The sequence below is a fragment of the Mesocricetus auratus genome, unplaced genomic scaffold (genome assembly GCF_017639785.1).
Source record: "Mesocricetus auratus isolate SY011 unplaced genomic scaffold, BCM_Maur_2.0 Super-Scaffold_100042, whole genome shotgun sequence".
Taxonomy (NCBI): domain Eukaryota; kingdom Metazoa; phylum Chordata; class Mammalia; order Rodentia; family Cricetidae; genus Mesocricetus; species Mesocricetus auratus.
The window spans coordinates 1061614-1089091 of record NW_024429219.1 but is presented as its reverse complement, the minus strand read 5'-3'; the positions used below and the strand labels follow the sequence as shown (position 1 = coordinate 1089091).

At 52.9% G+C, this 27478-nt stretch overlaps 1 protein-coding gene and 1 long non-coding RNA gene across 3 annotated transcripts in view; one reads left to right on the top strand and one right to left on the bottom strand.

Annotated features, from left to right (window-relative positions):
• Ski (SKI proto-oncogene) overlaps positions 1 to 1669 on the bottom strand; it is a 64078-nt gene extending 62409 nt beyond the window's left edge. The window contains exon 1 of one of the 2 annotated variants that reach the window (XM_013120064.3): positions 632 to 1669. In XM_013120064.3, coding sequence (XP_012975518.1) covers positions 632 to 1600 — 969 coding nt within the window. In that variant the 5' untranslated portion in view covers positions 1601 to 1669. The remainder of the gene's footprint in view (positions 1 to 631) is intronic. The other variant, XM_005079242.4, reaches the window with a different exon arrangement.
• A 789-nt stretch (positions 1670 to 2458) lies between these two features.
• LOC121135794 lies at positions 2459 to 7333 on the top strand. Its single transcript, XR_005872911.1, has 2 exons — positions 2459 to 4190; positions 5488 to 7333. It is a non-coding gene; the product is annotated as an uncharacterized LOC121135794 (long non-coding RNA).
• The last annotated feature ends 20145 nt before the right edge of the window (positions 7334 to 27478 follow it).

The window sequence follows — 27478 nt, the reverse complement described above, 5'->3', positions numbered from 1 at the left end:
AGGCAGGACTCTGCCACCACTGACCAGGCCAAGTGGCCCTCAAGGTGCAAAAACAGGAGATTCTAGGGGCTGCAAGTACCAAGTCTCTGCCAGACAACTGGCTAGCTTCGTTTTAGTGTCTGTACCCCATGATTTAAAGACAAAACAAGAGAGCCAGTCAACATACAAGGCCAATCAGCTGGGAACCACAAGAAGACATCCCTGCCATCAAAAAGAAAGGGGGCAAACTTCATTGTCATCTGGACACCTCTGCCAAGATCCCATGGAGATCTGGGTCAGAAAGTCACAGCCTGGGTTCTTTATCTTCAGGCAGTCTAAGCTCCCAGAGCTTGAGGTAGCCTCTTTCTCAGACCTTTAGAGCCTATGTGGTCCAGGGCTATGGGCCCTGAGAGCTTTTTTCCATTCACTCTACTTCATGAGTACAGTGCTCAGACAGCACGAAGGCGGCCTTACGGCCTTACCCACAGGAGACTGACAAGGCCCTTAATTTCCTGAAATCAAAACAATCCAAGGCCAGATAAAGCCGAGCCAGGAGCCCCAACATTTAGAACCCAGAGTACCCAGCCCAGGAGGACCGCCCCCTCCCCTCCTTGGACATGGCCTGCCAACCCCCAAGACTGGGGACACTTACCCGGGGCACCCTCCGCTTGTACTTGTTGGCATAGTCGAACTTCTCCTTCACGTCGTCCAGGCAGCGGCCAAGGCGGGTCTGCTCCTCCTTGCCTGTGTAGTCCTGGCTCAGCAGGATGTAGGCCCGCCAGTTGGCTGAGTCGAAGCCCCAGTGGCAGGTCCGGTTCTCCAGGGCCTTGTGCGAGTGTACCACGAACTTGTGCGGCGGGTACATGAGGCGGCAGTCGAGGCACTGGATGCAGGCGGCGCTAGGACTGCTGTACAGCTCGGGCACCAGCAGCCCCTTGCACTTGCCGAAGCACTCGTGGTACACGCGGACGCTGCGCTCGCTGAGCTCCAGGCCCAGCGCCAGGCTGGCCGCCAGCTCCTTCTTGCAAGGCGGCGGGTAGGCGCCGCCGTAGAGCAGCGCGTTGCACAGGCGCTCGGCGTCCGTCTTGGTGATGAGCCCGCACGAGGGCGCGGAGAAGGGCAGGATGCCCATGACTTTGAGGATCTCCAGCTGGTCGGCGGTGCAGCGCGAGCAGTAGATGTGCAGCTCATCGCACACTGAGTTGATCTGCTGCAGTGAGAAGTCGCGCAGCACCGAGTTGAGGATCTGCGGCAGGCACAGACGCTTCTCGCCTCCCACTACGAAACAAGAGATGGTCTCCCCTTCCAGCACGGTCTCACAGCGTTCGGTGGAGCGATCCGACGGCATGAAGAAGGGCCCGGGCAGCACGGGCGGCGGCGGCTGGATGGCAGGCAGGTGCAGCACGGGCGGCGGCTCCGCGGCAGTGGGCACCGGCGCCGGCACTGTGGCCGCGCCCGCCTCCTTGGCGCTCTCCTTCTTGTAGGCCTCCTGCGCCCAGCGCGCCGAGAAAGCGGCTGGGCCGCCCAGCGAGCTCATGGAGCTCAGGTGGAACTGCTCCAACGTCTTCTGCAGCCCCGGGTGCGGCTGGAAGCCGCCCCGGCCGGCCGCCGCCGCTTCCATGGTGCGATCGGGCTCCCCGGGCCGCTCCCGTGCGCCCGGGCCCCCACGGCCTCCGCCGCCGCCCCGCGCACCCCGCCGCCGACCGCGACCGCGGCCCCGACCGCCCCCCGTCGCCGGTTCACGGCCGATCACGGCCCCGGCCTCGGCCTCGCCCGGGGGCGCGAAGGCGAAGGCGGGCGGGGCGAAGGGGTCCCGCCGCTGGAGCCCGCCGCCACCCGGGCCCGGCGCCACATCCACGCGCCCCGCGCCGCGCCCGCCGCCGCCGCCCGGGCCCCCCGCGCGCCCCCCGCGCGCCCCCCGGGCTCTAGGCGCGGGGCATGCCCCGGCGCGCGCCGCCAACGCCAACGCCAACGCTCGCGGGCCCGGGGCTCGCGGGGGGCGCGCGGGCAGGTGCCGGCGCCGCGAGGCGCGAATCGCCGCGGCGGCCGAGGCCGAGGGGCCCGGGAGGAGCGGGGGCGCGGGCGCGGGGCCCGCCGGGCCGTCCTCGCGCGGCGCGCCGCCGCTGCCCCGCTCCTCCCACCGCGCGGCGCCCGCTCGGCTCGTCCCGGCGGTGCTGGCCGGCCGCGTCGCGCCCGCCGCCGGCCCCTGGCCGCCTGCCCGCCCGCGCGGCCGTCCGCCGGCTCCCGGCCGCCCGCTGGCCCGCGCGCGCGGCTCCCGGGGCGGCGGAGGCGCCTCTGGCCCGCGGCCTCAGAGCGCGGCGGCGGCGCGGGGCTCGGCGCGCTCGGCGCACATCTTTCGGGCGGCTCGCTCCGGCTCGGACTGAGCGCCGGGAGCTGAGCTCACGCCGCCGCGCGCCGCCCCGCCCCGTACCGCCCCGCCCCGCCCGCGCCGGCCCCGCCTCCCGCGTTGTTTGTTGCTGTGCGTCCGCCTCAGCCGGAGTGCGGGCCAGGAATGTGACCAGCTTCGGGCTGGCTCTTCCAAGAACGCGCGCTCCCCCTCCCGGGCTCGGTGGCACTCGGCTACGCCCGACCGGTACTCGGCCAAGATCGGCTTCCTCCGCCCACAGCTCGACTCCGCTCGCGTCCCCCGGGCCGGAGCTCGGCTCCGCTCGGCCCCGCTCGGCCCCGCTCGGCCCCGCTCGGCCCCGCTCGGCTCTACTCGGTCCCTCTCGGCTCCGCCTTGTGAAGGCCGCTGGAGGCGGCCGCAGCGGAGGCGCCTGGGGCCCCCCTTCCGGCCGAGGCCGTTTCCTGCGCGGCTGGGAAGTCTCCGGTCCTGCCGCCACCACGGTCTTGGGGCCCCCTGAAACCCACAAGGCCCCTACCACAACCGCAGGCCAGCTGAGTGGCGGTCCGCAGTAGATCTGCGCCGCTAACGCCTTACGTCCCGGGGTCCCCATTCTACGGAGATACTACTGGGCGTCGTTCTCCACAGGACCGGGACGCCACGAGACACCCCAGAGGTGCACTCATAAAAAAGGACAACACGAAACAGACCCCGGGTGCCCTCATGATAGGGATGCCACAAAACATTGGGGTCTAGATACAAGAGCGTCTCAAAGCTCCCTAGGGCACCACAACACACATTTCAGGCCCCTGCGTAAGGACACCACGAAATACTCAGGACAGGCTGTCCTTATGATGAGAAGATACGAAAAAAAAAAAAATCCAGGTGCCCACACAACCTGAGCCTTGCAAAGAACCACCCAAGATCTCCGGTGCAGAGGGACTGCCAAAAGCACATCTGGGTTTCCATGTGTAGTACTGATGCCACCTAATACACAGAGCTCCACAACCAAGCGCCACACACAGCTAGAATTGCAGAACCTAGAAGCTCACATCACTGCATGACCTACGGATGCCAACATGCAGAGGAGGCACACCTATGGACAGACAACATCGACCACCCCGAGAACGGTGACAACCACCGGCAGTAGCTCCCGTCTACCTGGGCCCTGTTCTGTGAGGTGGGGACTTTGGGACATAATTCTGCATTGAAGAAGCTGTGTCTAACAGCTGTTGCCCCTTCTTGAACCACCCATTAGCCAGTAGCTTGGGCAACAGATTCTTGTGACTCTCATGCTGGAAGCTGCTGTGACCCTTACCCCTCCTCCAGCCTCCAGGACCAAGGAGCAAATATCCATCTGTACATACATCATCAGGTACCCAGATCATGGCCAAAGTATGATACCACGGCCTGCCCTTCAATGTCCTGGCTGCACAATGGGATCAACGTAAGACAGTCTTTTGCCGAGCGAGCGAGCGACACTCAAAGTAGCTAACATAGAGCAGAAGCCCAGGCACAGAACCTGAAGGACAGTGTCCGCCAAGAAGTTGGAAATCAGCCAGGCAGGCATTGGTGGCGCACGCCTTTAATCCCAGCACTCAGGAAGCAGAGGCAGGCGGATCTCTGTGAGTTCAAGACCAGCCTGGACTACAGAGCGAGTTCCAGGAAGCCTCCAAAACAATACAGAGAAACCCTGTCTCGAAGAACAAAAAATAAAATAAAATAAAAGAAGTGGGAAATCCCACCCCCAAAGACCCGGACCTCAAACTTTCCTGGGCACAGGCCTTTCCTGGTTGGTGAAAGAGAGAAGGCTATGCACAGGCAGCCTGGGTTACCTTTGGCTTGTGACCTGTTTCTCACCTCCTGGGTAAGACCAGAACAGGCACAAACCAGCACTCCTAGACGCAGCTCCTACCCTGGGGCTGGCCAGGCATCTCTGTGTAAGCATCAGCCGCCCCTGTCTTCAAGGCAGGGCTTTGGTATTCAAAGTGCAGGGTCCCCTGTCTGAAAACTGGATAGGCCCCCAGTGTGGACACACAAGTCCACCCCTGAGTCCCCCATGCTTGCCCACAGTGCCCAGGGGATCAGCCTTCCTTGTTAACACAATTTTTAGGCTCAAAGTTCACTCTTCTGACTTCATTCGTAGTGCAGAGTTCCCACTTTTAGTTATCTCTTCTGTCAACACATAAGACAGCTGGTAAGGGCTTGGCAAGATGGCTCAGCAGGTCACCGGTTGTCCCCCAGAGCTGACAGCCTGAGAGGCAGAAAGAGGAAAATGGCTGCTATAACTTACCTGCTGACTTCCATACATGCACTGTGGCACAAACCTCCCTGCTACTCAAAAAATGGTTGTTGGTTGTTTTTTTTTTTTTCAGTGTAGTAAAATAGGTGGTGGTGTTGTTTGTTTTTTTAAGACAGCTGATTATTCCTTACGGGAAATTTTTAAGAAACAAAAGATATTTATTAGTTGCATCCCTGTAGATAGCTTTGTCTACCCATATGTAGACCCCATACAAATAAATGTTGCCTTTGAGGGAGTATCTTCCTTGCACGGGATTGTATTCCATACAATTCAGGCAAACTGTATCCAAAGAAGATGGCTTAGACAGCCCTCGAATGAGTTGTGCCTGGTGAAACGGGGCCTTTAATCCTAGCACTTGGGAGACAGAGGCAGGCAGATCTCTGCCAGTTCCAGATTAGCCTGGTCTACATAATGACCAGGGGGGAGGGAAAAAAGGCAAGGAAATTATGCTGTTTATCTTTGTGGGGCCCTGGACTCCAATCTCAGTGATCAGTGCTCAAAGACGCTACACACATTGTATGGTTATCTGGATGCAAGGCCAAAGCCAGGGACTGGCACTGATCAGGTGAAGCAGCCATGGCCAGGTGCAGTGTAAAGGTACTTGTCCCTAAAGGGCATATAGGAAGGAGGCGTAGGGTAAAGAGCCCTAGGAAGCAAGGAGGGCTTCTTCAGGCTGGCTTCTGTGGCTTCCAGACTCAAAGGCTTTCCCTCTGCTCAAGATGATGGAACTTCTGAAGCAGCCCAACCCACAGGGTCAGGGCAGCTGTGACAGACAGACAGTGCTAGCAGGGCCCCCATGCTCTCCCTGAACGCAGTGGAGAGTTTCCACCTGCTAACTTTCTTCCTTCAATCCCTCCCACAGCTGTTCTGGCCCATTACACAGCCATGCTATGGTCCAGGCCGCGCCATATGGGTAAACGGAGCACCAAGGCCACGGACACAGCCATGTTGGGTGAAGTACTGGAGGCTTGGTGCCTGCCTAAAAGACCCCCCAGGATGCAGGCGGAGGCAAGGACCAATTGCACCAGGCCCATGCAGCTCACTGCCTGGACCTCCTCAAACTAGAGTTTTTGGACTTCCGGTCGACTTCTGGATGCCCACACACGCTGATCTCCCTCTAACAAGAGTCAGCAGCAAGGGCCTGGGACTGGTGGGAAGGAGACAAAGTTCTGACCCGAGTGGCTTCCTTCCATTGTTGTGTGAGAGACTAACAACGGAGGAGGGACCGGCCTGCCCAGATAGATGAGGGCCTGAGGAGCAGAGGTGGAAATGGGTTTAGACAGAGAAGACTTCCCAGGGGCCAGATTCCTGGGAGTGAGAAGCAAGCGGCTTGGAGACTGGCTGACAGCCACAGGATCAGAGAGAGTCCCAGTGTGCTCCTATCCTAAGGGGGCTTAGACCCAGCAGGGGGAAATGCTCTGTGAGAGCCAGGACAACAGCTCCAAAAACATCTTCCCATTCAAAACCCAGATCTTCAGGGCAGGGCAAAGCTCCTGGCCCCGACCCTACTACCCCTCCTTGGGATGGGAAAAGATCTGTAGCACCCTGGCATAAACTGCCAATCGTAAATTGTTACTGTTTCAAACCCTTGAATGTGACCAGGTGTGGTAGCTCTCGGACATAATCCTAGCACTTGGAAGCTTGAGAGTTGAGGAGCCACTAGTTGAGATTCAGACTAGCATAGGGGCTACAGAAGAAGATTCTGCTCCAAAACAAACAAATAAAATCATTCAGCGTGAAGAAGGAAAAAAAATTAGTAGCAGGAGTGAAAGATTTCGGTCTAGTTTAGGCTCCACTAAAAACAGACCCAAGATAGATTTGAGATTAGTGCACGCCTTTAATCCCAGCACTCAGGAGGCAGAGGCAGGGGGATCTGAGTTCCAGGCCAGCCTGGTCCACAGAGGAAATTGCAGGACAGCCAGGGCTACACAGAGAAACCCTGTCTGGGATGGGGCAGATCTGAGTGTAACTCATTTGTTTAGGAGGCCATTCCAGGATTCAAGGTTATGGGGCAAAGCGTTTAGCTTTTGGACAACAGCAGCAGAGCCATCCCTGGGACAGCCACCCAGAAGACAGAGACCCAAGGCTGAGGGACATGCCCAGGACTAGAGAGACTAATTCTGTACTGCAAATGTATAAGGAGAACCAAGGCCAGTTTCTCACTATTAGAAATAGGCATTATTCTTAATAGGAAAAGGGGTGACTGGGAAGATGACTCAGTTATAAGGAGCTTGATATATAAACATAAGAACCTGGATTTAGGCTGGGTGGTGGTGGCACATGCCTTTGATTCCAGCACTCAGAAGGCAGAGGCCAGCCTGATCTACAGAGCCAGTTCCAGGACAGCCAAGGCTACATGGAGAAACTCTGCTTTGAAAAAAAAAACAAAAACAAAACAACAAAAAAGAGCTGGAATTCAGATCCTTACTACCCATCGTAAAAAAAAAAAAAACCAGCCATACTAGTACACACCTGTAATCCCAGCGCTGGAGAAGTAGACACAGGAGGAGCCCCAGGGCTTGCCGGAAGCTGGCAAGATGTTTTAGCAGGTAAAAACACTTGCCCCTAAGCTTGACGATCTTAGTTAGATTCTTAGAGTCCCACAAAGTAGGAGAGAGCTGACTCCACAAGTTGTCACTTAACCCGTCCCCTACTGTGGTAGCATGGATCTACTGGCGGTATGCACACTCACTAATAAACATTTTAAAGACAATTTTAAAGATGGTGAGTGATTGAGGAAGCCACCTAACATTGACCTCTGTCTTTAAACGCATGTGCACACATGTGTGCATACTGACAAATACATGCATTTCCACTCGTGTACATGTGTTCCCACACAAATGTGAGTGTGCACACACACACACACAAAACATGGGTAGGAAAGAAATATGTGACATGAAAGCAGAAGGTAGGGGAGAGTGGCAGAGGGCATTGGGAGGGGGAATGAAGAACATATGTATATGAAAGAAAATGCCCTGGTGAAGCTCATTACTTTGTATGCTACTAAAAATTAATAAAAAGTATATATATATGGACTGGAAAAATGGTTCAGTGTTTAAAAGCACCGGCTACTCTTCCAGAGGACCCGGTTCAATTCCCAGCACCCACATGGCAGCTCACAACTGCCAAGAGCTCTAGTTTCAGGGGATCTGACACCTTCACACAGACATACATACAGACATGAATGCACATGAAATAAATTATCAAAAAAAATATAGAGAGAAAGAAGGAAAGGAACTGTGTGGTGTTGGATTGGGATCAGTGATACTGTGTGACCTCCCATCTTATCTATAAACAGAAGGAGAGATAAACACAACGTTTGCACAAACATGACCATCAGTCACTCCTGGCTTTGTCCACCAGAGGAAGGACTCTGAACATCAGTGAGCAAATGCAAGGCACAAACCTTGGCCTTTGCATTCGGTTCTTCCGAAAAGACCCAGATCCTGGAGAGGAACACTGAGAAGCAGGTGTGTCTGGGACAAGTATGAGGGAAGACCTCCGAGAATGAAAGTCTTGAGCAGGGGACACTGAAAGGGTTTGCAAGGGCTGCCCCTGGCCAGATCAGACAGTGTTAACAGTAATAGAAGATAATAGGATGGATAGCAATCACTGACTAAGATAAGAAACCACAAGTCCATACACAATTTTAACATTTACCATAATGGTGAGTTAAAAGCTAAATGAGAACTATTTGCATATTTAAAAAGCATTTCCCCTAAAACTGCTCATTTGTTACAAAGGGAAAAAGAATAATTTCCCAGTAGAGACTCTGAAAGCTTCTTTCTTAACCAAAGCCACCAGAGCGGACCCTGGAAGCAACAGGATTGGTGGCATTCCAATATGAGTGTGAGCAGACCTGCAGCCATTCCTGTCACTTAGCTCCAAGGATCCACAACCTACACCTAACTGTGACAGGTCCTCGGTGATGAAACATCCAAGCACAGTTATGGGGACTTTCCCCAGAAGGCCTTGCCAGGAGCCTTTCTAGGTATCAAGGCCACTGCAGACAGGGAGAGGCCAGGCATGTTGAAGACCAGCCGAGACTAAGACTTCAGCCTAGTCCATGCTTCTGACCAGGCTGATCTATCTCATCCCAACAAGAGACATTACTGGGACAACCAAGAAGCCCTGGATTGGGTCTCAGACCCAACATGACCTGCTTTGGATAGCCCTGTTAGGGTGTTACAAAAAAGCTGCCCTTGGGTATGGCGAAATGCCATGCTAGTCGATGACTTCCAGGAACGATCAAGTCCTATGTTACTGTTGCAGCATTTTTTTGTAAGTCTGAGATTGTGTCAAAGTACAAGCTTTACTGTTAAAAATGTTGTATGAGGCAGGCTGAGTTCTCCATGTCTGCTGAATATGAACTGTAAAACAGGCTACAGAGGCTAGAGAAAGTCCTCTGGTGACCCTGTGGGAACAGACAGGACAGCAGAGCATATGCTACAGCTCCACCAAGATAGTACAAGGTTCCCTTCTCAGCCTAAGCACAAATACAAAAAAATAAATAAATATGACAGAAAAAAATGTGTAAGGAAGGTGGTGGTATGACACACCTTTAGTCCCAGCACTCGGGTGGCAGAGGCTGGTGGATCTCTGTGAGTCTGAGCCAGCCTGGTCTACAGAGTGAGTTCCGAGACAGCCAGTGCTACGTAGAGTAACCCTGTCTCGAAAAACAAAACATACGTGTGTGAGTATGTGTGTCCATATTATATGTGTATATATGTATATGCTAGACATAAGCATGGGGCTCACTCGAGCCAGTTGTAAGGCTGAAGGCCAAACAATTAACATGAGTCCCATCGTTTGAGGAATAGGGATTAAGACCAGTGTAGGACAGAATTGAGGTTAAGTGTCTGTTCTGAAATAATAACTGGGACTGGGTTTTTGTCAAGAAAAGAGCTAAGTAGGAATGAATAGTCTTGAGGACAAGCAACTCAGACTGATATAGAGGATAGGAGGATCGAAGAAAATATTGACCAAAACAGGATGCATATAATTGGCTCAAACTAGGTAGAGAGCTTGTTGGAAGCTATAAGAGGGATTACCTTGGATTCAGAGAAAACTCGGGGATTTAAAAAAAAAGAAGAAGAAAGCAAAGCAAATACTAACTTCAGGAAAAACAAAGAGAAAAATTCAAACAGAGTTTACTATTTGGCTCAGCAGTGAATAATATTTACATAGTTATAACGATACAAATGACTTAACAAGAAATTACGAAATTGCTCATTTGGGAAGAGGAAAGAGGTGGGCAGAGGGCACTGGGTAAAAGCCTCATTCTCAGCGGGATATGGTGGCGAACTCCTTTAATCCCAGCACTCAGGAAGCAGAGGCAGGTGGATCTCTGAGTTCAGGGCCAGCCTGGTCTATAGAGTGAGTTTCAGGACAGTCAGGGCTACACAAAGAAACCCTGCCTTGGAAAAGGAAAAAAAACTCATCCTCAGTTACATCTTACTATGTCTAGCTGCTAGACTCAAGACAGAAAGAGATCATTCACAAGTTCAGAGAACAGTAAAACAAAAAATTTGAAAAGATTCAAGGAGGTTACTTCAGAAAACTGTTTGGAAGGAAGGCCTGAGAGAGGCATAACATACACCTTGACACTATTCTAACTTTGGGGCTTTTTAAATTTTTATAATAATTTATATTATTATTATTATTATTTGGGTTTTTGGGTCCTGTCCTGGAATTTGCTCTGTAGACCAGGCTGGAGATCCGCCTGCCTCTGCCTCCCGAGTGCTGGGATTAAAGACATGTGCTACCACTGCCCAGCTTGTTCCTTCTATGTATCTGTATCTCACTGGTAAAAACTAAATAAACAGGGTATAGAGACATAATTCAATGACTGAGTGCTTGCCTGCCTTGTATTAAGTCCTGGGTTCAAACCCAGCACCACCAAGAAATATAAATGAAATTTAGGCTGAGTAGTTGTAAATTCCTTTAATCCCAGTACTCAGGAGGCAAAGACAAGCAAGTGCCTTAGGTTCCAGAACAGTCTGGTCTACATAATGAGGCCCTCTCTTTAGATGGATGAATGAATGAATGAATGAATACATACATACATACATACATACATACATACATACATACATCCCGAGTGACACACACCTTTAATCCCAGCACTTGAAAGGAAGATTTCTGAGTCTGAGGCCAGCCTGGTCTACAGAGCTAGTTCCAGGACAGCCAGGGTTGTTACACAGAGAAAGCCTGTCAACAACAACAACAAAATAGTGCTGGCAGGCTGGAGAGTGGCTCAGAGGTTAGGAGCACTGGATGCTCTTCTGGAGGTCCTGAGTTCAAATCCCAACAACCACGTGTCAGCTCACAACCATCTGTAATGAGATCTGGTGCCTTCTTCTGGCCTGCAGGCAGAACACAGTATGCATAATAAATAAATAAATCTTTTTAAAAAATGGTGCTGCCATAGTGCCTTGCCTTTGTAACCCAAGTATTTGAAGGTAGAGGCAGAGGATCAGAAGTTTGAGGCCGCCCTGAGCTACATGAGATTCTGTATCAAAAAGCTAAAATTAAAGATAAAAACATTAAAAAGGGCCTAAGAGATGGCTCAGTGATTAAGAGCACTGACTGCTCTTCCAGAGGTCGGGAGTTCAATTCCCAGCAACCACATGGTGGCTCAAAACCATCTATAGTGGGGTCTGATGTCCTCTTCTGGCACAAAGGCATACATTCAGATAGAGCACTCATGTGCATAAAATAAAGTAAAATAAAATGAAAACTTAAAAAAACATTAAAAAGAAATAAAAATAATTAAATAAAGATAAACCCCAACACTAAGCTAAAAATAAGACGGTGAGATGGCTCAAAGGGCAATGGTATTTGATGCCAAGGCTGATGACCTGAGTTTAAAACCCGAGAGTCACATGGTGGAAAGAGCATCAATTCCCGAAAGCTGTTCCCTGACCTCCATGTGCAGCTGCTGCACATATGCACACACACACACACACACACACACACACACACACACACACACACACACTAAACAAATTAAATTTAAAAAATTAAAACAAAAAAATAAGCAAACAGGAAAATGAGCTCACATTCCCAACATAAAAGCACAATAGTCTGGGGCAAGACAAGACATACTTTGAGTAAGTCATTTTATTTATTTACTTTTGTTTTTTTGAGGCAGGATTTCTCTCTGTGTAGCCCTGGCTGTCCTGGAACTCACTCTGTAGATCAGGCTGGCCTCAAACTCAGAGACCCACCTGCCTCTGCCTCCTGAGTGCTGGGATTAAAGGCGTGCACCACCACTGCCCAGCTGAATGAGTCATTTTTTTAAGGAAAGAATAAAGCTAGGGGCTGGGTTGTGTAAGGGTTGTAATGCCAGCTACGTGGGAGGTAGAGATAGGAGAACTGAAAGTTTAGGAACTCCATGGAGCTACAGAGCGAGTGAGCTCAAGGACAGTATAGGCGGTGCACAGATTTGATTAAAAATAAAAGGTGAGGGCTGGAGAGATGGCTCAGTGGTTAAGAGCACTGACTGTTCTTCCAGAGGTCCTGAGTTCAATTCCTGGCAACCACATGGTGGCTCACAACCACCTTGAATGAGACCTGTACCCTCTGCTTGCCTGTAGGCAGAAGGCTGTATACACAATAAATAAAATATTAAAAAAATAAAATAAAAGGTGAAAACAGGGTTTGGGGTACAGCTCAGTGGTAGAGTGCACCCCAGTGTATATAAAGTTCTGGAATTGATCTCCAGAATTGTATGGGGCAGGAAGAAGGAAACAGCAAATGGAAATAATTTTTAAAACAATTTTGGGTATGTTTATTTTATTATTTTGTGCGTGCGAGTGTTTTGCCTGCATGCATGATTGTGCATGCCTGGTGTCTTCTGAAGTCAGATCCTCTGGGACTGGAGTTAACAGACAACTGTGAGCACTGTGTGGATGTTCAGAATAGAACCCAGGGTCTCTGCAACAGCAACAAACGCTCTTAACCCACCTAGCTAACTCTCTAAAATGCTTTAGCCTCCATAAAACGTTTTAAACTCAAATCAGTTACTATCAGTGTTCCCAGACAAAAATTGACAACGTGCTTTGATTTGGTGTCCCTGTGTGGTGCTAGGATCAAACTCAAGCTGTTGAGTGTTAAACAAGCATTTTAGCCCTGGGAATAACACCAGTCTGGTACTTACAAATCCTACAGCTTTCATCTTACACACAAAAACAAGAAAGCAGGGTTTTGCAGGAACCATAGGTATTTTTTTGTTTTTTTGTTTTTTTTGGTTTTTCGAGACAGGGTTTCTCTGTGGCTTTGAAGGCTGTCCTGGAACTCGCTTGGTAGTCCAGGCTGGTCTCGAACTCACAGAGATCCGCCTGCCTCTGCCTCCCGAGTGCTGGGATTAAAGGCGTGCGCCACCAACGCCCGGCAAACCATAGGTATTTTAAATTTTCTTTTTTGTGTAAACCTGTATTTCTTACTTTCCTTTAAAAAAAAAAGATGCTTTTCGTTTTGTTGATTTTTCTCTGTTGTTTCTCTAGACCATTCTAGCCACGAGGAACTTCTCCCACAACGGGAATTTCTGTAGGGTCAGCCACGTCGCCCATACAGGGTCAGTTGTTCTGAGTGGTCTTAGGTATATGCCTGTATCCCCTGGGACAGTCCTGGAGCCAGAGCATGCTTGGAGTCATTCTGCGGGTCTCAGCATCCCACAGGAAGTCCTGATCTGCCTTTAACACACAGGAAGTGAGAAGAGAAGGCTTGTCATGGGGGTCATACCTATGGGTTATCCTGTACTTGTGATCTGTGGGGATTAGAGGGTGAGCTCAGGCATACTGCAGCAGGGGCTAGTTCTGCAGCTGCTGACCACCTTAGTCAGCACTAGGCTCCCTCCTTCTTTGGGCAGCATCCCCTGATCCCTGACATCCTAAGGGTAGAAAGAAAGAAAAGTGGGGCTTCTCTCCTGTGCAAACAGGGGTGCCTGCTTGCCTATATCACTGCCAGCCTAGAAGGGCAGCCACGGGCTCACCAGTCTCTGTGACCCGGGACAGGACGATATCCAGTCTCCGGACCCCAATGATCCAGGACCTAGGCTGCGGAGGCAGGGTGAGGTCCTGGACCCTTCTCCTAATCAACCCCATTTGCCCAACACGTAGTTCTAAGGCTGAAGGTCCAGCGCCGCAGCAGGAATGAGGGGGCTCCCATCCGGAGCAGCTTCCGGTCTGGAGCCGATGATGTGTCCAAAAGCCCGTGGACAGCAAACAGGGCATTCCAGCAAAGGCTGGGCTGGAGGAGCTGTACACCGAGCCTGGAGGAGAGCATACATGGACACCCTACGCTACAGTCCCACCAAAGCCTCCTGGACCCTGCTCCCCGAAGCGTGCTGTGCCGTTCTGGAATGTGCACCTAACCAGCAATAGCCTGCCTTAGGCTCCAGCCACACTGTGATGATCACAGCAGAGCCGCCTCGTGCCCATGGCCTACAGCACTCTGCCAGGCCTGAGCCCCAAGGCTAAAGCTGTGGTCCCGAGTGGTTAAAAGGGATCATGTGTAAAACATGAGGGCAGAAGGCCCAGGGGCTTCAGGGTAGAGGGGGCAGGGATCACGGCAATACCGGTGCATCCCGTATCGCCCTGTGGACTCCCTTTGCTGCCCCTTTGCCTGACACGTGGGCAACAGTGGCACTGTCCTCGTCCCATAAAGGTTTACCCTGCTCCTCCAAGAGTTAAGACCACACCTCAATGCCTCTCCCAGGGCCCAAAACTGCAGTGTAGTTGGGAAAATAATGGTAGAATTTCATGTGTCACAAGATCAGGAGCCAGCCCTGGTGCTGGACTTACTTCACCGTGAGTCTCAAAGGGTTGTGTTCATGTTTGCACAGCACACGCAGCCATTCGAGGGCACTGACTAGTTACGGGGTTGGGAAATCAAGGTGAGTTGTGCTCACAGGGTTCACACCGAATCACCTAGAACGTACAGGGCGGGGTATATTCTCAGGGCCGGACCCCATGGTTCTTAAGGAGTCTCTACAACAGACCCCTACCCGGGGGCTGGAGAGATGGCTCAGAGGTTAAGAGCACTGACTGTTCTTCCAGAGGTCCTGAGTTCAATTCCCGGCAACCACATGGTGGCTCACAACCACCTTGAATGAGATCTGGTGCTCTCCGCTGGCCTGCAGGCAGAAGAGTGTATACACAATAAATAAATAAAATAATAAAAAAAAACAGACTCCTACCCATGAGACATACCTGTTGTGCCTCCCAGCAGTCAGGCAAGGCCCTAAAAATCTATCTTCCCCTTCTGTAGAGGAAGTCCAACCTTCAGGCCCAGACCAAGCCATCATGAGAGTCCTAGCCTGCTCTCCTCCTCCATGCAACCCCCCACCCCCAGTGAATCAGTTCCATGCTGAGCTCCTCAGGCAGCCCCAACCTCTCTCCACTCTTCTCCCCCAAACCTGTAAAGCAGGGCATGAGACCCTCCCCAGGGGCTTCCCACCTCTCAAGACTTGGCTGACCCAGATCCCTCATGTCTGGTGTACTCACCCCCACCCCATGGCTGGTTGCCAGGGTTTGCTGGCTTTCAAGGCTGGAAGCAGACAGGAGACTCTCACTACATCTTAGGGAGCAGTTCCACGTCCCAGCAGAAGTGGTTTGAAGTAAGGTGGTGGTAGTTCAGGTCTGCTCTGGGAGAAGACTCCTGCGTGGCCGGCTGGTTCGGCTGTTTCCCCGCTCCAGCTTCCCACAAGTCTGTGGGCTCCTCAGTCTCCCTGCTGAGGTAGCTGCCTCTGTGGGGAGCTGACTTCTGATGCAGGGGCCATGGGGCGCTTCCCAGACCAGACAGTTAAGGTAGAAGCTTCACCCCAGTCGCTGGCATCCATATATACCCAAAGAGTCTGGGATGTTATGGTGGAAATTCCACCCAAGTCCCCTTCCCCCACCTCCCTCCAAACCTTGCTGCATCTCAGAAAGCAGGCCAAATGATGAACCCTCCCCCAGAGATGCTCAAGACCACTCCCACAGGGTGTTTAAACTGCCCCCTAGAAATCAGACTTTGTGGTTTTTTCCGGTATCCCTTTCCCGTCTCCTCTCTGGAGGGGCTGGAAGGCCACCGGGGAGCGTTGTATCCGTTAAACGTGGGCTTTTTCTAATTCGGTTTGATTTGGTCTGATTTGGATTGCTGCGTCGGTGGAGAGGCTTATCGGGGTGTAGAAACTTTTCATTCTCTAAGCCTACTGATAGCCCTGGTCCCAGGGAAGCACCACCGGTGGCCTCCAACATAGCCTCTTCGAAGCTCCCTCCATCTTTGGACCTAAAATTCTCCCAGAGGATGACCACCAAGATGCTGCCCTGACCCCACCCTGGGTGCACACCTAGTGTTTAGCCCTGCCATAGGAGGGAGGTGATGCCTGACGTGCCCCAGAGAGGCAGAGGAACCCCGGGTGGGGCCCAGATGCCATAAGCGAAGAAAGGTGAGGGAAGAGCTGTAGGTCTTGGAATCCAGTCTCACCAGAGCCACTCTTAGAGCAAGCATAGGCCTTGGTTCACCATACCGTGAATGGAGGGTGCAGAGGGAGGCAGAGGGCAGCTGGGGCTATCAGAAATAGCCCTGCCTGCCCGCTACTCCTCCACACCCTCCAGAGCTTCTCCAGGGAGGGTCCCTGGGTAACTGAGGAGGAGCCCTTTCCTCTGAATCATGGTTCTTTCTGGCATCAGGCTGGTGGGGGCAGCAGGGTGGACTTGGGTCTGTGGCTGCTTGGTGATCCGTCCACACAGCTATCCCCGACACACCCTACAGCGCAGGGGGCCAGTCACAACACCACATCCCTCCCCCACATTCAGGCTCTGGGGCCCCTTCTTGCTCCCCCACTCAAGGACCTAGCCTGTATCCCTGCTGCCCCTGCACCCCCGGGGCTGGTGCGGCATCCTCCTCCCCTTGTACAGGCCCCAGGCCCCTCTCTCCTGGAAGCAGGGCCTCCTCGTAAATCTGAGCCACACTTGGTTCCTGAGCAGGGCCCCCCCTCCCGCCAGCCCGCCCTCGTGCCGTCATTTCTGGCAGGCCCTAGCAGTGAGCTCACGCATTACATAAGGCATTCGAGCTATTTCTTGGGGGAACAGCTCCCCCTTCGTGGGGCTCCGTTTACCCTCACTCTTCCCAACAACCGCCAACTGCCAAGCCAAGGGAGGTCTGGGCATGAAAGGACAGACCCTGTTCAGGGAAGGAGCTGCCCCCACCCCCTGCTCCCGCCTAAAAGGGACCCAGCCACCAGAAAACAATGGTATTTGCCAACAGGGGGACACATGAGCCCAGATGCCCAGGACATGGCGCCTCAGGGAGCCCAGGGCAGAAATGCAAAAGAAGGAAGGAAGGAGGGAGGGAAGAGGGAAGTAGGAGTGAGAGAGAGGGAGAGAAAAAGGAAGGAAGCAGTCCTCCAGACCACGCCAGGACTGCGTGGGTTCCAGGGCAGACAGCCACCAGCGATAGGGCAGACTTTTGTCTCTGCCACTCGTGGGGGAAGGCTCTTGGTCCACCTCAGGGCACCTAAGTCCTCCTGGGGGCCTCAAGCTCAGTGTTATCTAGTCGGCAACTACAATTCTACTTTGGCCAGGTTCCTTTGGGATTCTGGAAAGTGCCTGCTGGGGGAGGAGCCCTCTCAGGTGCTGAGTTTACTTGCTGATTCCCGTGGCCGGGCCCAGAAATCCAGGGAATCCTCTCGCCCGGGCCTCAGTTCCTGTGAAGTAGGGCTCCTCCAGCCCCTCAAGCCCCCTGCTGTATTTCTGTGGCCTGGACTTAAAGGAACCTGTAAGGGCACAGCAGACCCCTAGGGGGTGAGGTGTGTGTGGGGGGGACTGCTGCAGAGGCATGCCAACAGTGTGCACCGGATAATTCTGAGTGCTGGCCCTATCCCAGCCTGTTCCAGAGAGAAAATCGGGCTCCTGCAAAGGAAGAGGGTGTTTTTCTCATACGGCCACCTTCCCTTGCAGCATCAGGGCAGGAAAAGTGGACCTGGGCCCAAGCCAAAAAGCCCTCTCTGTGCGCGCCCCCCCCGCGGAGTCTGCCTGAGGCCAGAGTTCAGCCTGAAGGAGCAGGAAGCTGAGCTCCTCCAGCAGGCTGGCCACTTCCCCTTTCTGTGGAAGGGACACCCCAGTGGAGCGGCTTCCTATGTCCCAGCAAAGGCCATGTGCCTGCAGATGTGCCCTGCTGGGAGCTTGTCCCATGCCGTTACCCTGAGTGGGGGCCACTCTCCTGTTAATACCAGGGACACCTAGATTACAAGCCCGTGGGGGGGGGGGACAGTGGCTTGGAGGCACCATGGCTCCCCCTCATTAGTCTCCAGGATGGCGTCTCTGCCCTCGTGAGCAACAAGAACATGTATTCCTCTCTCTTTTCAGACTCTGATTCTTGGAACTTACACCCTCTTGGGTTTGCTATTTTTACCCACCCTGAGCCTTCCGGTCTCCATGGCGACGCCTCCAAACAGCAGATTCCAGGCGGCAATGACGTCACCTTTCCCTTTCCTGCCGCCCAGGCCTCTAGGCGCTGCTGCCTGGGGCCCCCAGGGTCTGCCCTGCTCTGTGCCCCCCTCAGAGCAGCCCTCAGCCAAGACTCCAAGGTCTGCAGGCCACAGCTGAACCTCTCTGCTTCCTTGCCGGCCCAGTAGTTGGGGGCCTGGGGGAGAGCGTCCATCCTCCTCTATGCCCCTTGGAGTGGTTCTGCCAGAGCCCCTTGGCAGAGGGCACCGGCCCAGGGGAGGTGACCCAGAAGCAGCCTCCCCTCCCACTCTGGGCTCCCTGCCACACCGGCTGCCCTGTTCTACGGAGCTGCCGCAGGCCCTAGTGGCTGGAGAGGAAGGGGCTGGCCGGCGCCAGCCTGCAGTCTGTCTGGTCTGGGAAGCGCCCCATGGCCCCTGCATCAGAAGCCAGTTCCCAAGAGAGGCAGCTACCTCAGCAGGGGGCTGAGGAGCCCACAGACTTGTGGGAAGCTGGAGCTGGGGAAACAGCCGAACCAGCCGGCTTGCCAGGCGCTGGTAGGGTGCCCGTGTGCATCCAACCCCCTCCAGTGAGGCTGAAAGCAGGTCACCATACAGTGCTCCGTCCCACCTCTAAGAGGTGCTGGCCAGGCTCCAAAAGATGGTCACATCCCTCCCCATAGCCCAGGTTCCCTGTAGTCAGCCTGCCTCTATTAGGGGCCACCTTTTTTTTTTTCCCTTCCCCCAAGCCCAAACTGAGAGCAAAGGACACCTGTGATCAAGATAGGGTAGGAAGGTATATCTTCCTGTCTTCCGTGTTCTCGGTAGGAAGAGAACATCGTGTCTTACTATGGCACAGACATTTACTGAAAGAGCTGAGAAGCCTCCCCTGTGCCTGGGAGCTGTGGATGTGTATGTAGGTAGAGTGCTTGCCTAGCATGAAGTCCTCCCTGGGTTTGAGCTCCGGCACCTTGTGAAACCAGCTTGGTGGCGGAAGCCTATAATCTCAGCGTTCAGAAGGGAGAGTCGGGAAGATCAGAGGCTCAAGGACGTCTTTGGCTATACGGGGAGTGTGAAGCTACTCAAGACCCTGTCTCAAAAAAAAAAAAAGTCTTACATTTTCGTGGAAGAATGGGGCAAGCTGGTTTCAAGAACTCTACCTCTCTTTCTGCAGCCAAGGGGGCCTTTCTCTGTTCCCCAAAATAGAGCTTGCTCTTCCAGTGGCCTGCAGGGTTCTGGCTGACTCATGCTCATCCTTATCACCCAAATCAGGTCTTAGGGGTCAAGTAGCACCGGGTGGTGGCACACACCTTGAATCCCAGCACTCAGGAGGCAGAGGGCAGGTTGGTCTCTGAGTTTGAGGCCAGCCTGGTCTACAGAGTGAGTTCCAAGACAGCCAGGGCTGTTACACAGAGAAACCCTATCTCAAAAAAAACAAACAAGGAGGAGGAGGAGGAGGAAGAGGAAGAAGAGGAAGAGGAAAGGAAGAAAGTGGCTGGAGAGACAGCTCAGTAGTTAAGAACACTGACTACTCAGCCGGGAGTTGGTGGCGCATGCCTTTAATCCCAGCACCCGGGAGGCAGAGGCAGGTGGCTCTCTGTGAGTTCAAGGCCAGCCTGGTCTACAGAGCGAGTTCCAGGACAGCCTCCAAAACAATACAGATAAACCAAAAAAAAAAAAAAAACACCAAAAAAAAAAAGAACACTGACTACTCTTCCAGAAGACTCGGGTTCAATTCCCAGCACCCATATGACAGCTCACTGCTGTCTATTACTCGAGTTCCAGGAGACCTGACACACCCTCACACAGGCAAAACAGCAATGCAAATAAAATAACCACGAGTAAAAAGAAAAGTACCAGCCGGGCATTGGTGGTGCACGCCTTTAATCCCAGCACTGGGGAGGCAGAGGCAGGCGGATCTCTGTGAGTTTGAGGCCAGCCTGGTCTACAGAGCGAGTTCCAGGACAGCCTCCAAAGCTACACAGGGAAACCCTGTCTCGAAAAACCAAAAAAAAAAAAAGAAAAAGAAAAAAAAAAGAAAAGTACCAACATAGCTGTAAGGGTCACTGGGGGTTGGAACCCTAGTGTGGGGCCTTACGCTGTCCTGCTGGACTCTAGTAGGAAAAGCAGTCCTCAGAGAGTGAGGAGTGGAAGAAGCTGGTTTCTAGGCTCACATTCCTGCTTGATTCCAGGTATGAAGCCCCAACTCGCCTTCCGTCTGACAACGACAGGCACAACCACAGGTCCGGGCAGGAGGCAGGCAGGTCGGTGGCGGTCTCCAGAGCCCCACACAGACCTAGTCACCAACCAGGTGTGCAGGGTGTTCAACTAGGTCTTTCCAGTCAGCCCCGGTGCTCAGGAGCCGGGTTCTAAGGCTGTCTCCAAGGTGAAGGGCAGGGAAAGAGGCCTCTTGAGACAGGATTAGAGGGCCATCAAGGGACTGAGTGTCTGACCCAGGTGGCTCAACTCTCAGAAGGGGAAGCGACTGCCTCGAGGAAGAAGTTGTGGCTTGTCTGGTAGAGTGACCACTCCAAGCTCCATCTGGGCATCAGGCAGGGAGGAGGCCAGAGAATCCTGGGGAGTGGTGAGCCAAGCAGGGAGGCTTCCACATCGAGGAAGCCAAGTTCACAGGTGAGCAGCTTCCAGGATGAACCCGAGGGCCACACTTCATCAGTCATGTGGGTAACCTCTTCGCCTTGGGGCTTTTACACATGGCCTCCCCGACCATACTGCGCTTCTCTTCCACCCTGGAAGCACAGCAGCCTAATGGGAGGCCCCAGTCCAAGGACTGGCCAGCCTGTCCCACCTGAGTCTTGAAAGGGACACTGATCCCTGGGGTAGACCGTAGGCCGGGTATAGAGTGAAAGCCTCACCGCTCCTAGGTTCATCTGACCAATACTCCAGAATGGGTGGAGGTGAGCATTCTGGGTAGGCAGAATAGCAGATATGTAGACCCTGAGGCAGGAGAGCATTTGGTTGCTCTATGGGCTCACACAGGGGAATGGAAGGCTGGGTGGCAGGAGACCAAGTATGAGTTTGGGTAGTCGGGCAATGTAGTTTTACTCCCCGGGAGACCTGGGCCTGAGCAGGGCACTAAGTTGAGCTTCGCCCGCAAAACCATAGTGGGCAGGCTGAGTGAGGTGAGTGGGAGTCGGGTCCTCATGCCACCCAGGTACCAGGGCTTCCCAGGTGCTTGCACCAACACATCTGCGTGCAGCCACTTTCCCGTTAGGAAAACCAACGGGATAATGGAGAAATCGTGTGGGGTGGACAAGGATGTTTTTCCTGAACATTTTGTTCCCGGCTCTGCCCCTAACTTGGCATAAGGGCTGGAATGGGCAACTAAAGGGGAAGCCTTCGTCTGGCCAGCTCAAGCCCCTCTGGGGCCCCGGAGCCAGCTCCTCCTAACCTTGCTCACAGAACCACTGCCCACGGGCCTGCAGAATCCGCCAGAACGGAGAGTGGGGGGTTAAGCAACTCAGAGGGGAGGGGGGAGGCTGGAGGTGCCCAGGTGTAGACCCCGGCTCGGGGTGTCCTTTGCCTCACAATCAACAGTCGCAGGGTCTTCAGAGGCTTCAGAGCCCTAGCATCTGCCTCCACCCAGCACCTTTCCAAGATTAGTGCACTTCCAGTCTGAGAGATGCCCAGCAAGGCTCCCATCTCCATGAGTAATATTTAACTTGGAAGGGCCCTGGGACAACTGCAGGGGAGAAGTTAATAACAAGTTTGGATTGCAATCTGCTTGCCAGGAGAGAGGAGGGAGGGAGAGGCATAAAGAGAGAACAAAGTTGAAAGGAAGAAAGGAGGGCAGGAAGCAGGGCATAGAGACAAGGCTCCATGGACCGCTCCGGCCAGGGAATTCAGGGCTGCGGTCTGAGTGTAGCCGAGGGCCCAGGGCCACAGGATCATTTTACCTCAGGAGTGGGGATTCTGAGGCCAACTGGTGGTGAGACACACACTGGACATGTGGCTGAGTCTGCCAAGCCTTAGTTTCCCCTGAAGAAACCTCCACGGATTAAAGAGACGTCTGGCAAAGACCACCACCACCACCACACACACACACACACACACACACACACACACACACACCATCGCCTGTAACTCTGAGGCTTCAACCCAAGGCTGGAAAAATCCACGAGGCTGGAACAAGAATGAGTTTCCACCCAGAGGGTGGGGGAGTTGGGAAGAGCAGGACTAGAGCTAGGACAGGCCGCTGCAGGGCACTTTTCAGGGTTGACGGTCCACAGACTTGGGATGTACAAGGCGGTGGCCGCGTGCCCTCATTTATCACAGGAAAAAGTAGGGGTGTTCCCGGGGATGGAGGGGGGAACAATCTGCTGTATTAAAGTCTCTGGCACCTGCCTGGCAAAGATGTACCCCCCCAAAACACGGAAGATGAGTGAAAGTTGGAAGCTGGGCCAGGCTGCCATCACATGAGTGTGGGGGGTAGGGGGAGGTTGGGCTCAGGAGCTCTTTCCTGGCATTGGGTGCTCTCTCACTCAGAAGAGAAGAAAGAGGCCTGCACCGGTGCCCAGCCTCTACAAGACCTCAGCTGCTGCTGCTGAGGACCCAGGCTGCCCTGGGCCTCTGTACTACTCGGGCCTGGACCACCAATCCCAATTCTTCTAACAGCCTCTCAGAGCGCCTGACTCCATCCTGCTCTGCTCTCACTCCCTGGCCTCTATTCCACAATGTGGCCAACCTATGTGGATTTCGTTTTGTTTTGTTTTTTTTTCTTCAAGACAGGGTTACTCTGTGTAGCCCTGGCTGTCCTGGAACTCACAGAGATCCGCCTGCCTCTGCCTCCGGAGCACACACCGCAATGCCCAGCCCTATACCTATGCTTTCGAACGGTTTTGTTTTTCAATAGTGTGTACTCTCACAGGGAAAAGAATTCTCCCCCTCACAATCCTGCGGCTTTTTGTGATATGTCAAGGGCAGCTGGATACATCATTAGTGTAGAAACAGCATCTTTATCCAGGCAGGGCACACTCTGAGACACTCCGGGAGCCTCAGTGTGACAAAGTCACACCCACGAGAGGGGAGATGCCCTTGTGACTTCTTCACCACCGCCCTCTGCAACCGTTTGCTTCGGAAAGTTGAACTCCACAGCCTGGGATGGATGCATCTCAGTCACAGCTTTCCAATTGGTGAGAGCAGAACCTCCCTGGGCATGGGCAGGGCTGGACAAATGAAGCCCTTTCCCCTCAAAAGAGGCTTTTGATGGCTTTAAAGGAGGCTTTTGATAGGGGAAGGGCAGGGTTTCACAGGTCTTCAGGACAGGGTCTCTCAGGGTCCTTCTCCATCCTTCATACTTGATTTCCCACCAGTCACACACACACACACACAGAGGAACAGAGACCAGGATAGGTGGGCTAGAGCTTCTAAGGTCCTGAACAAAGTCCTCAACACATTAATGCGGCACATTTGGTGACAGAGAGACACCCCAGACCTCATAGCACCCTTGCAGTAGAATGAGCCCACTCAGGAGACCATTTTACACCCCAGTGGGAGCAAATCTTTCTGATCTGTAGAGAATACTGGTCTTCTGGTTGATGGTCACTTAGTGCCAGCCCTGAAAAGCCCTTGAAATATGTCCAGGCCAACATGAATTTCACTCTACATGCAAGACATACTGTGTTCTCAAAACCTAGGGAGAGCAAAAGCATGTATAAGAACAGGTTCGCCGCCGGGCGGTGGTGGCGCACGCCTTTAATCCCAGCACTCGGGAGGCAGAGGCAGGCGGGAGAGATGAGGTATGGGAGGCACTGGAGAGGAGCTGGGTATGGGAGGCACGGGGCAGCAGATGGACCGAAGGCTGGGAGTAAGTGCGGGTCACAGGAGAGGTTGACTGAGGTGCAAAACCTGGCCAGCCAACAGAAGGCAGCACAGGCAGGTGACCGCAGATAGAGGCTGGCCAAGGCTGCCCTGCTTAGCGCCTCTTTCGGTTGGTACACACCCTGCACGGCTTCCCCAGGCCGTTTTAGCTGCTAGTCCAGAAAACTCTGGGCAGTGTGAATGAGGCAGTGTGAACAAGGGAGTAGACCTTCACACCTGCTGAGTGCCCACCAGATTCTGGTTGCAGTGGGCAGTGGGCAGACCCCTGGGAGAAGGCAGGGCTTCCTGCAGTCCTGGACGTGCAGAATTCCTAAGTCCCTGCTGACTTGGCCTAGGGGCTCTTCTCTAGGGCTCCCACTCCCAGTACCCAGGTGGACTCACCGTGTAAAGAAACGATTTCAGTCAGGCGTTGGTGGCACACACCTTTAATCCTAGCACTAGGGAGGCAGAGGCAGGTGGATCTCTGTGAGTTGGAGGCCAGCACAGTCTACAAAGCAAATTCCAGGACAGACAGGGCTTTGTTACATAGAGAAAACCAAATCAAACCAGATTTAAAAAAAAAAAAGGAGGCAGAGGCAGGTGGATCTCTCTGTGAGTTCGAGGCCGGCCTGGTCTACAGAGAGAGTGCCAGGATAGGCTCCAAAGCTATACAGAGAAACCCTGTCTCGAAAAACAAAACAAACAAAAAAAAAAAAAGGAAAGAAAAGAAACTAGAGCTGGAGGGATGGCTCAGAGGTTAAGAGCACTGGCTGCTCTTCCAGAGGACCTGAGTTCAATTCCCAGCACCCACAGGGTGGCTCACAACCATCTACAATGAGATCTGGTGCCTTCTTCTGACCTGCAGGGATACATGCAGACAGAACACTGTATACATAATAAATAATAAATCTTAAAAAAGAAAAGAAACTATATTTTAAGAGCTAATTGTCCCCAAGGAATGGGGTCCCCTCCAAAGAGGCGAGCAGAGGTGATGTAAGGGCGGCTTCCACAAGTTCATTCAGTATGTGCCAGGATGGCAGGCCATGGCCAGAACCCAGCTTGGGATCTGGCAGAATTAATGGCATGCCAAGCACTCAGGCTTGGGGACACTGAAGGGCATCAGCCTGTGACCTGGCTGCAGAGGTGGTATACTTCGAACATTTGGGATTACTTAGTTTGGCTGTCTGTGGGAGATGACAAGGGGTGGCTAGGCATGGGGGCAGAGTTCAGGCGCACAGCCCTCTCCGGGCCAGTTTCTGGGGTCTTCCACAACCTGGGAAGGCAGTTCATAAAACATGCAAGAAGTCCAGATGGCAGGATTTGGCCACACAGGCTACCATGACAAAAACACCATGTCCAAAAGCAACTTGGGAGGGAAAGGATTTATTTCACTTTACAATGGTGGTCCTCCGTGAGTAGGAGTAGGAGGAACTCAAGGCAGGAACCCAGAGGCAAATCTAAAGTAGACATCATGGAAGAACTCTGCTTACAGGCCTGCTCCTCATGGCTTGTTCAGTCTGCTTTCAGGACCACCATCCCAGGGGTGGACCTGCCCACAGAGAGCTTGGCCCACATCAATCATCAACTTAAAAAAAAAAAGTCTGGGCCAAGCTGTTGTGGCACATGCCTTTAGTCCCAGCACTCAGGAGGCAGAGGCAGGCGGATCTATGTGAGTTGGAGGCCAGCCTGGTCTACAAAACTATACAGAGGAAACCCTGTCTCTAAAAATAAAAATAAAAAAATAAAATAAAGTCTCATAGGTTGCCTCTCTGGTGGAGCATTTTCTCAACTGAGTTTCTCTCTTTCCGAATGACTCTAACTTGTGTCAAGCTGACCTAAAACTAGCCAGAACACTTTGGCTGGTTCTCCCAGGATGGAGACTCTATCCTCAGGGGCTTGAGAGAGCTACTTCACGCCTTGACTGCTGATACCCAGCAAGACATCACTTACTGCTAATAAGCTGGGAAGGTCTGGCTTCATCACCAGCTTGGCCATAAAGTCCTGTGACATTTGGTGCATGCCTTGGGCCTCAGTTGGACTCATCTGTACACCCATCAATCTACGGCACCCCCATCACACAGGTCACCGAAAGTATGCACCTGACTCAGCCGTGTCTTGGTCAAGCCAGAGTGGTCTTAAGTGCAGAGATCTGTAAGGAGAGCTGTCCTTGCCACAGAACAGCCCCTGGAAGAGGAAGAAGCTGGAGAATGGAAGGCCCTGTGTCCCATAGGGACACGCGGTGGCTGCTTGTTGCCCTCTAGGGTGTATTTCGTCTTCACTCTGGGCTGTATGTTGGTAGTGATAGGCTCGTCCAGGTATCAGCGTGTCACTGTGTACAGACAGCCTCTGAGGTCCTAATGAGCTTGGGCTGGCCTTTGGGGGCTGGGGAAGGTGTCCAAGCCTTGTGAGACGAGAGAGGACATCGGTGGATCCCTGTCATCTGGCTCCACTGAGGGCTACCCACAGTCCCTAAGCAGCTCCACACAGGAGGCCCCTAGAGAAGGAGACAAAAGCTGTCTATCTCATAACTCTACCTTACATAGACGTGGAGTGACGTGGACCTTATACTCTCGGTGCTGGGGTTTCAGAGCGGCACATGGAGGGTAAGTTGGGAGAAGGTACCTCCTTGGGCGCCCAGGAAAGAGATGTGACTGAGGGTATGCGGGATAGTATCTGGGATCAAGGTCTGGTAGTCAAACAGTGCTCAGGTTGACTGCGACAGTCTTAACTAAGCCTGCTTCTCTAAACAGTCTACAAGGAACGTAAGCGTGGGGAAATATAAAAATTGGGGCCAAGGGGCTGGAGAGATTGCTCAACCAGAGAAGTACTCGCTGTACAGGCATAAAAGGATCAGAGTTTGATCTCCCCAAAAGCCATCTAAAAAGATATGCACATTTGTAATTTCAGCACTGGGGAGGTAGAGACAGCTGGATTCTTGGGGTTCACTGGCCAGTCAGCTGAGCCTAACTGGAAAACTCAGTCCCACTGTCTCAGAAAATAAGGTGGACATCTGCTGAGCTCTTGATCTCTGACCTTGATAAGTACATACACTCACTTGGAACCCAAACACACACACACACACACACACACACACACACACACACACACACACTAGTTGAGCCAAATACATTTCAGGTCATTTTAAAAAAAATATAACATACAAGCTGGGCGGTGGTGGTACATGCCTTTAATCCCAGCATTTGGGAGGCAGAGGCAGGCGGATCTCTGTGAGTTCCAGGCCAGGCTGGACCGACAGCCTCCAAAACAATACAGAGAAACCCTGTCTCATAAAATATATATATATATATATATATATATATATATATATATATATATATATATATATCATACAATTCTTCCAGGTGAGCAAACACAAGATAGTCCTTCCCCGGGCAGTGCTTTCTCAACTCCTTGCTCACTGTGTTCTGGTTTCTTCTAGAAAGTGCTGTGAAGCCTAGAGAAGTTGCTCTTGTCCTTGTATTCTTGGACCTTAGGCGCCTGAGCTATGGTGCAGGGTCTGGATGGCCCACCTGCTTGATTTTCCAGCGCAAAGAGTATTCGTACTGCTCATGCAGTGCCATGTGAAGGACTCTGAGCCATTCAG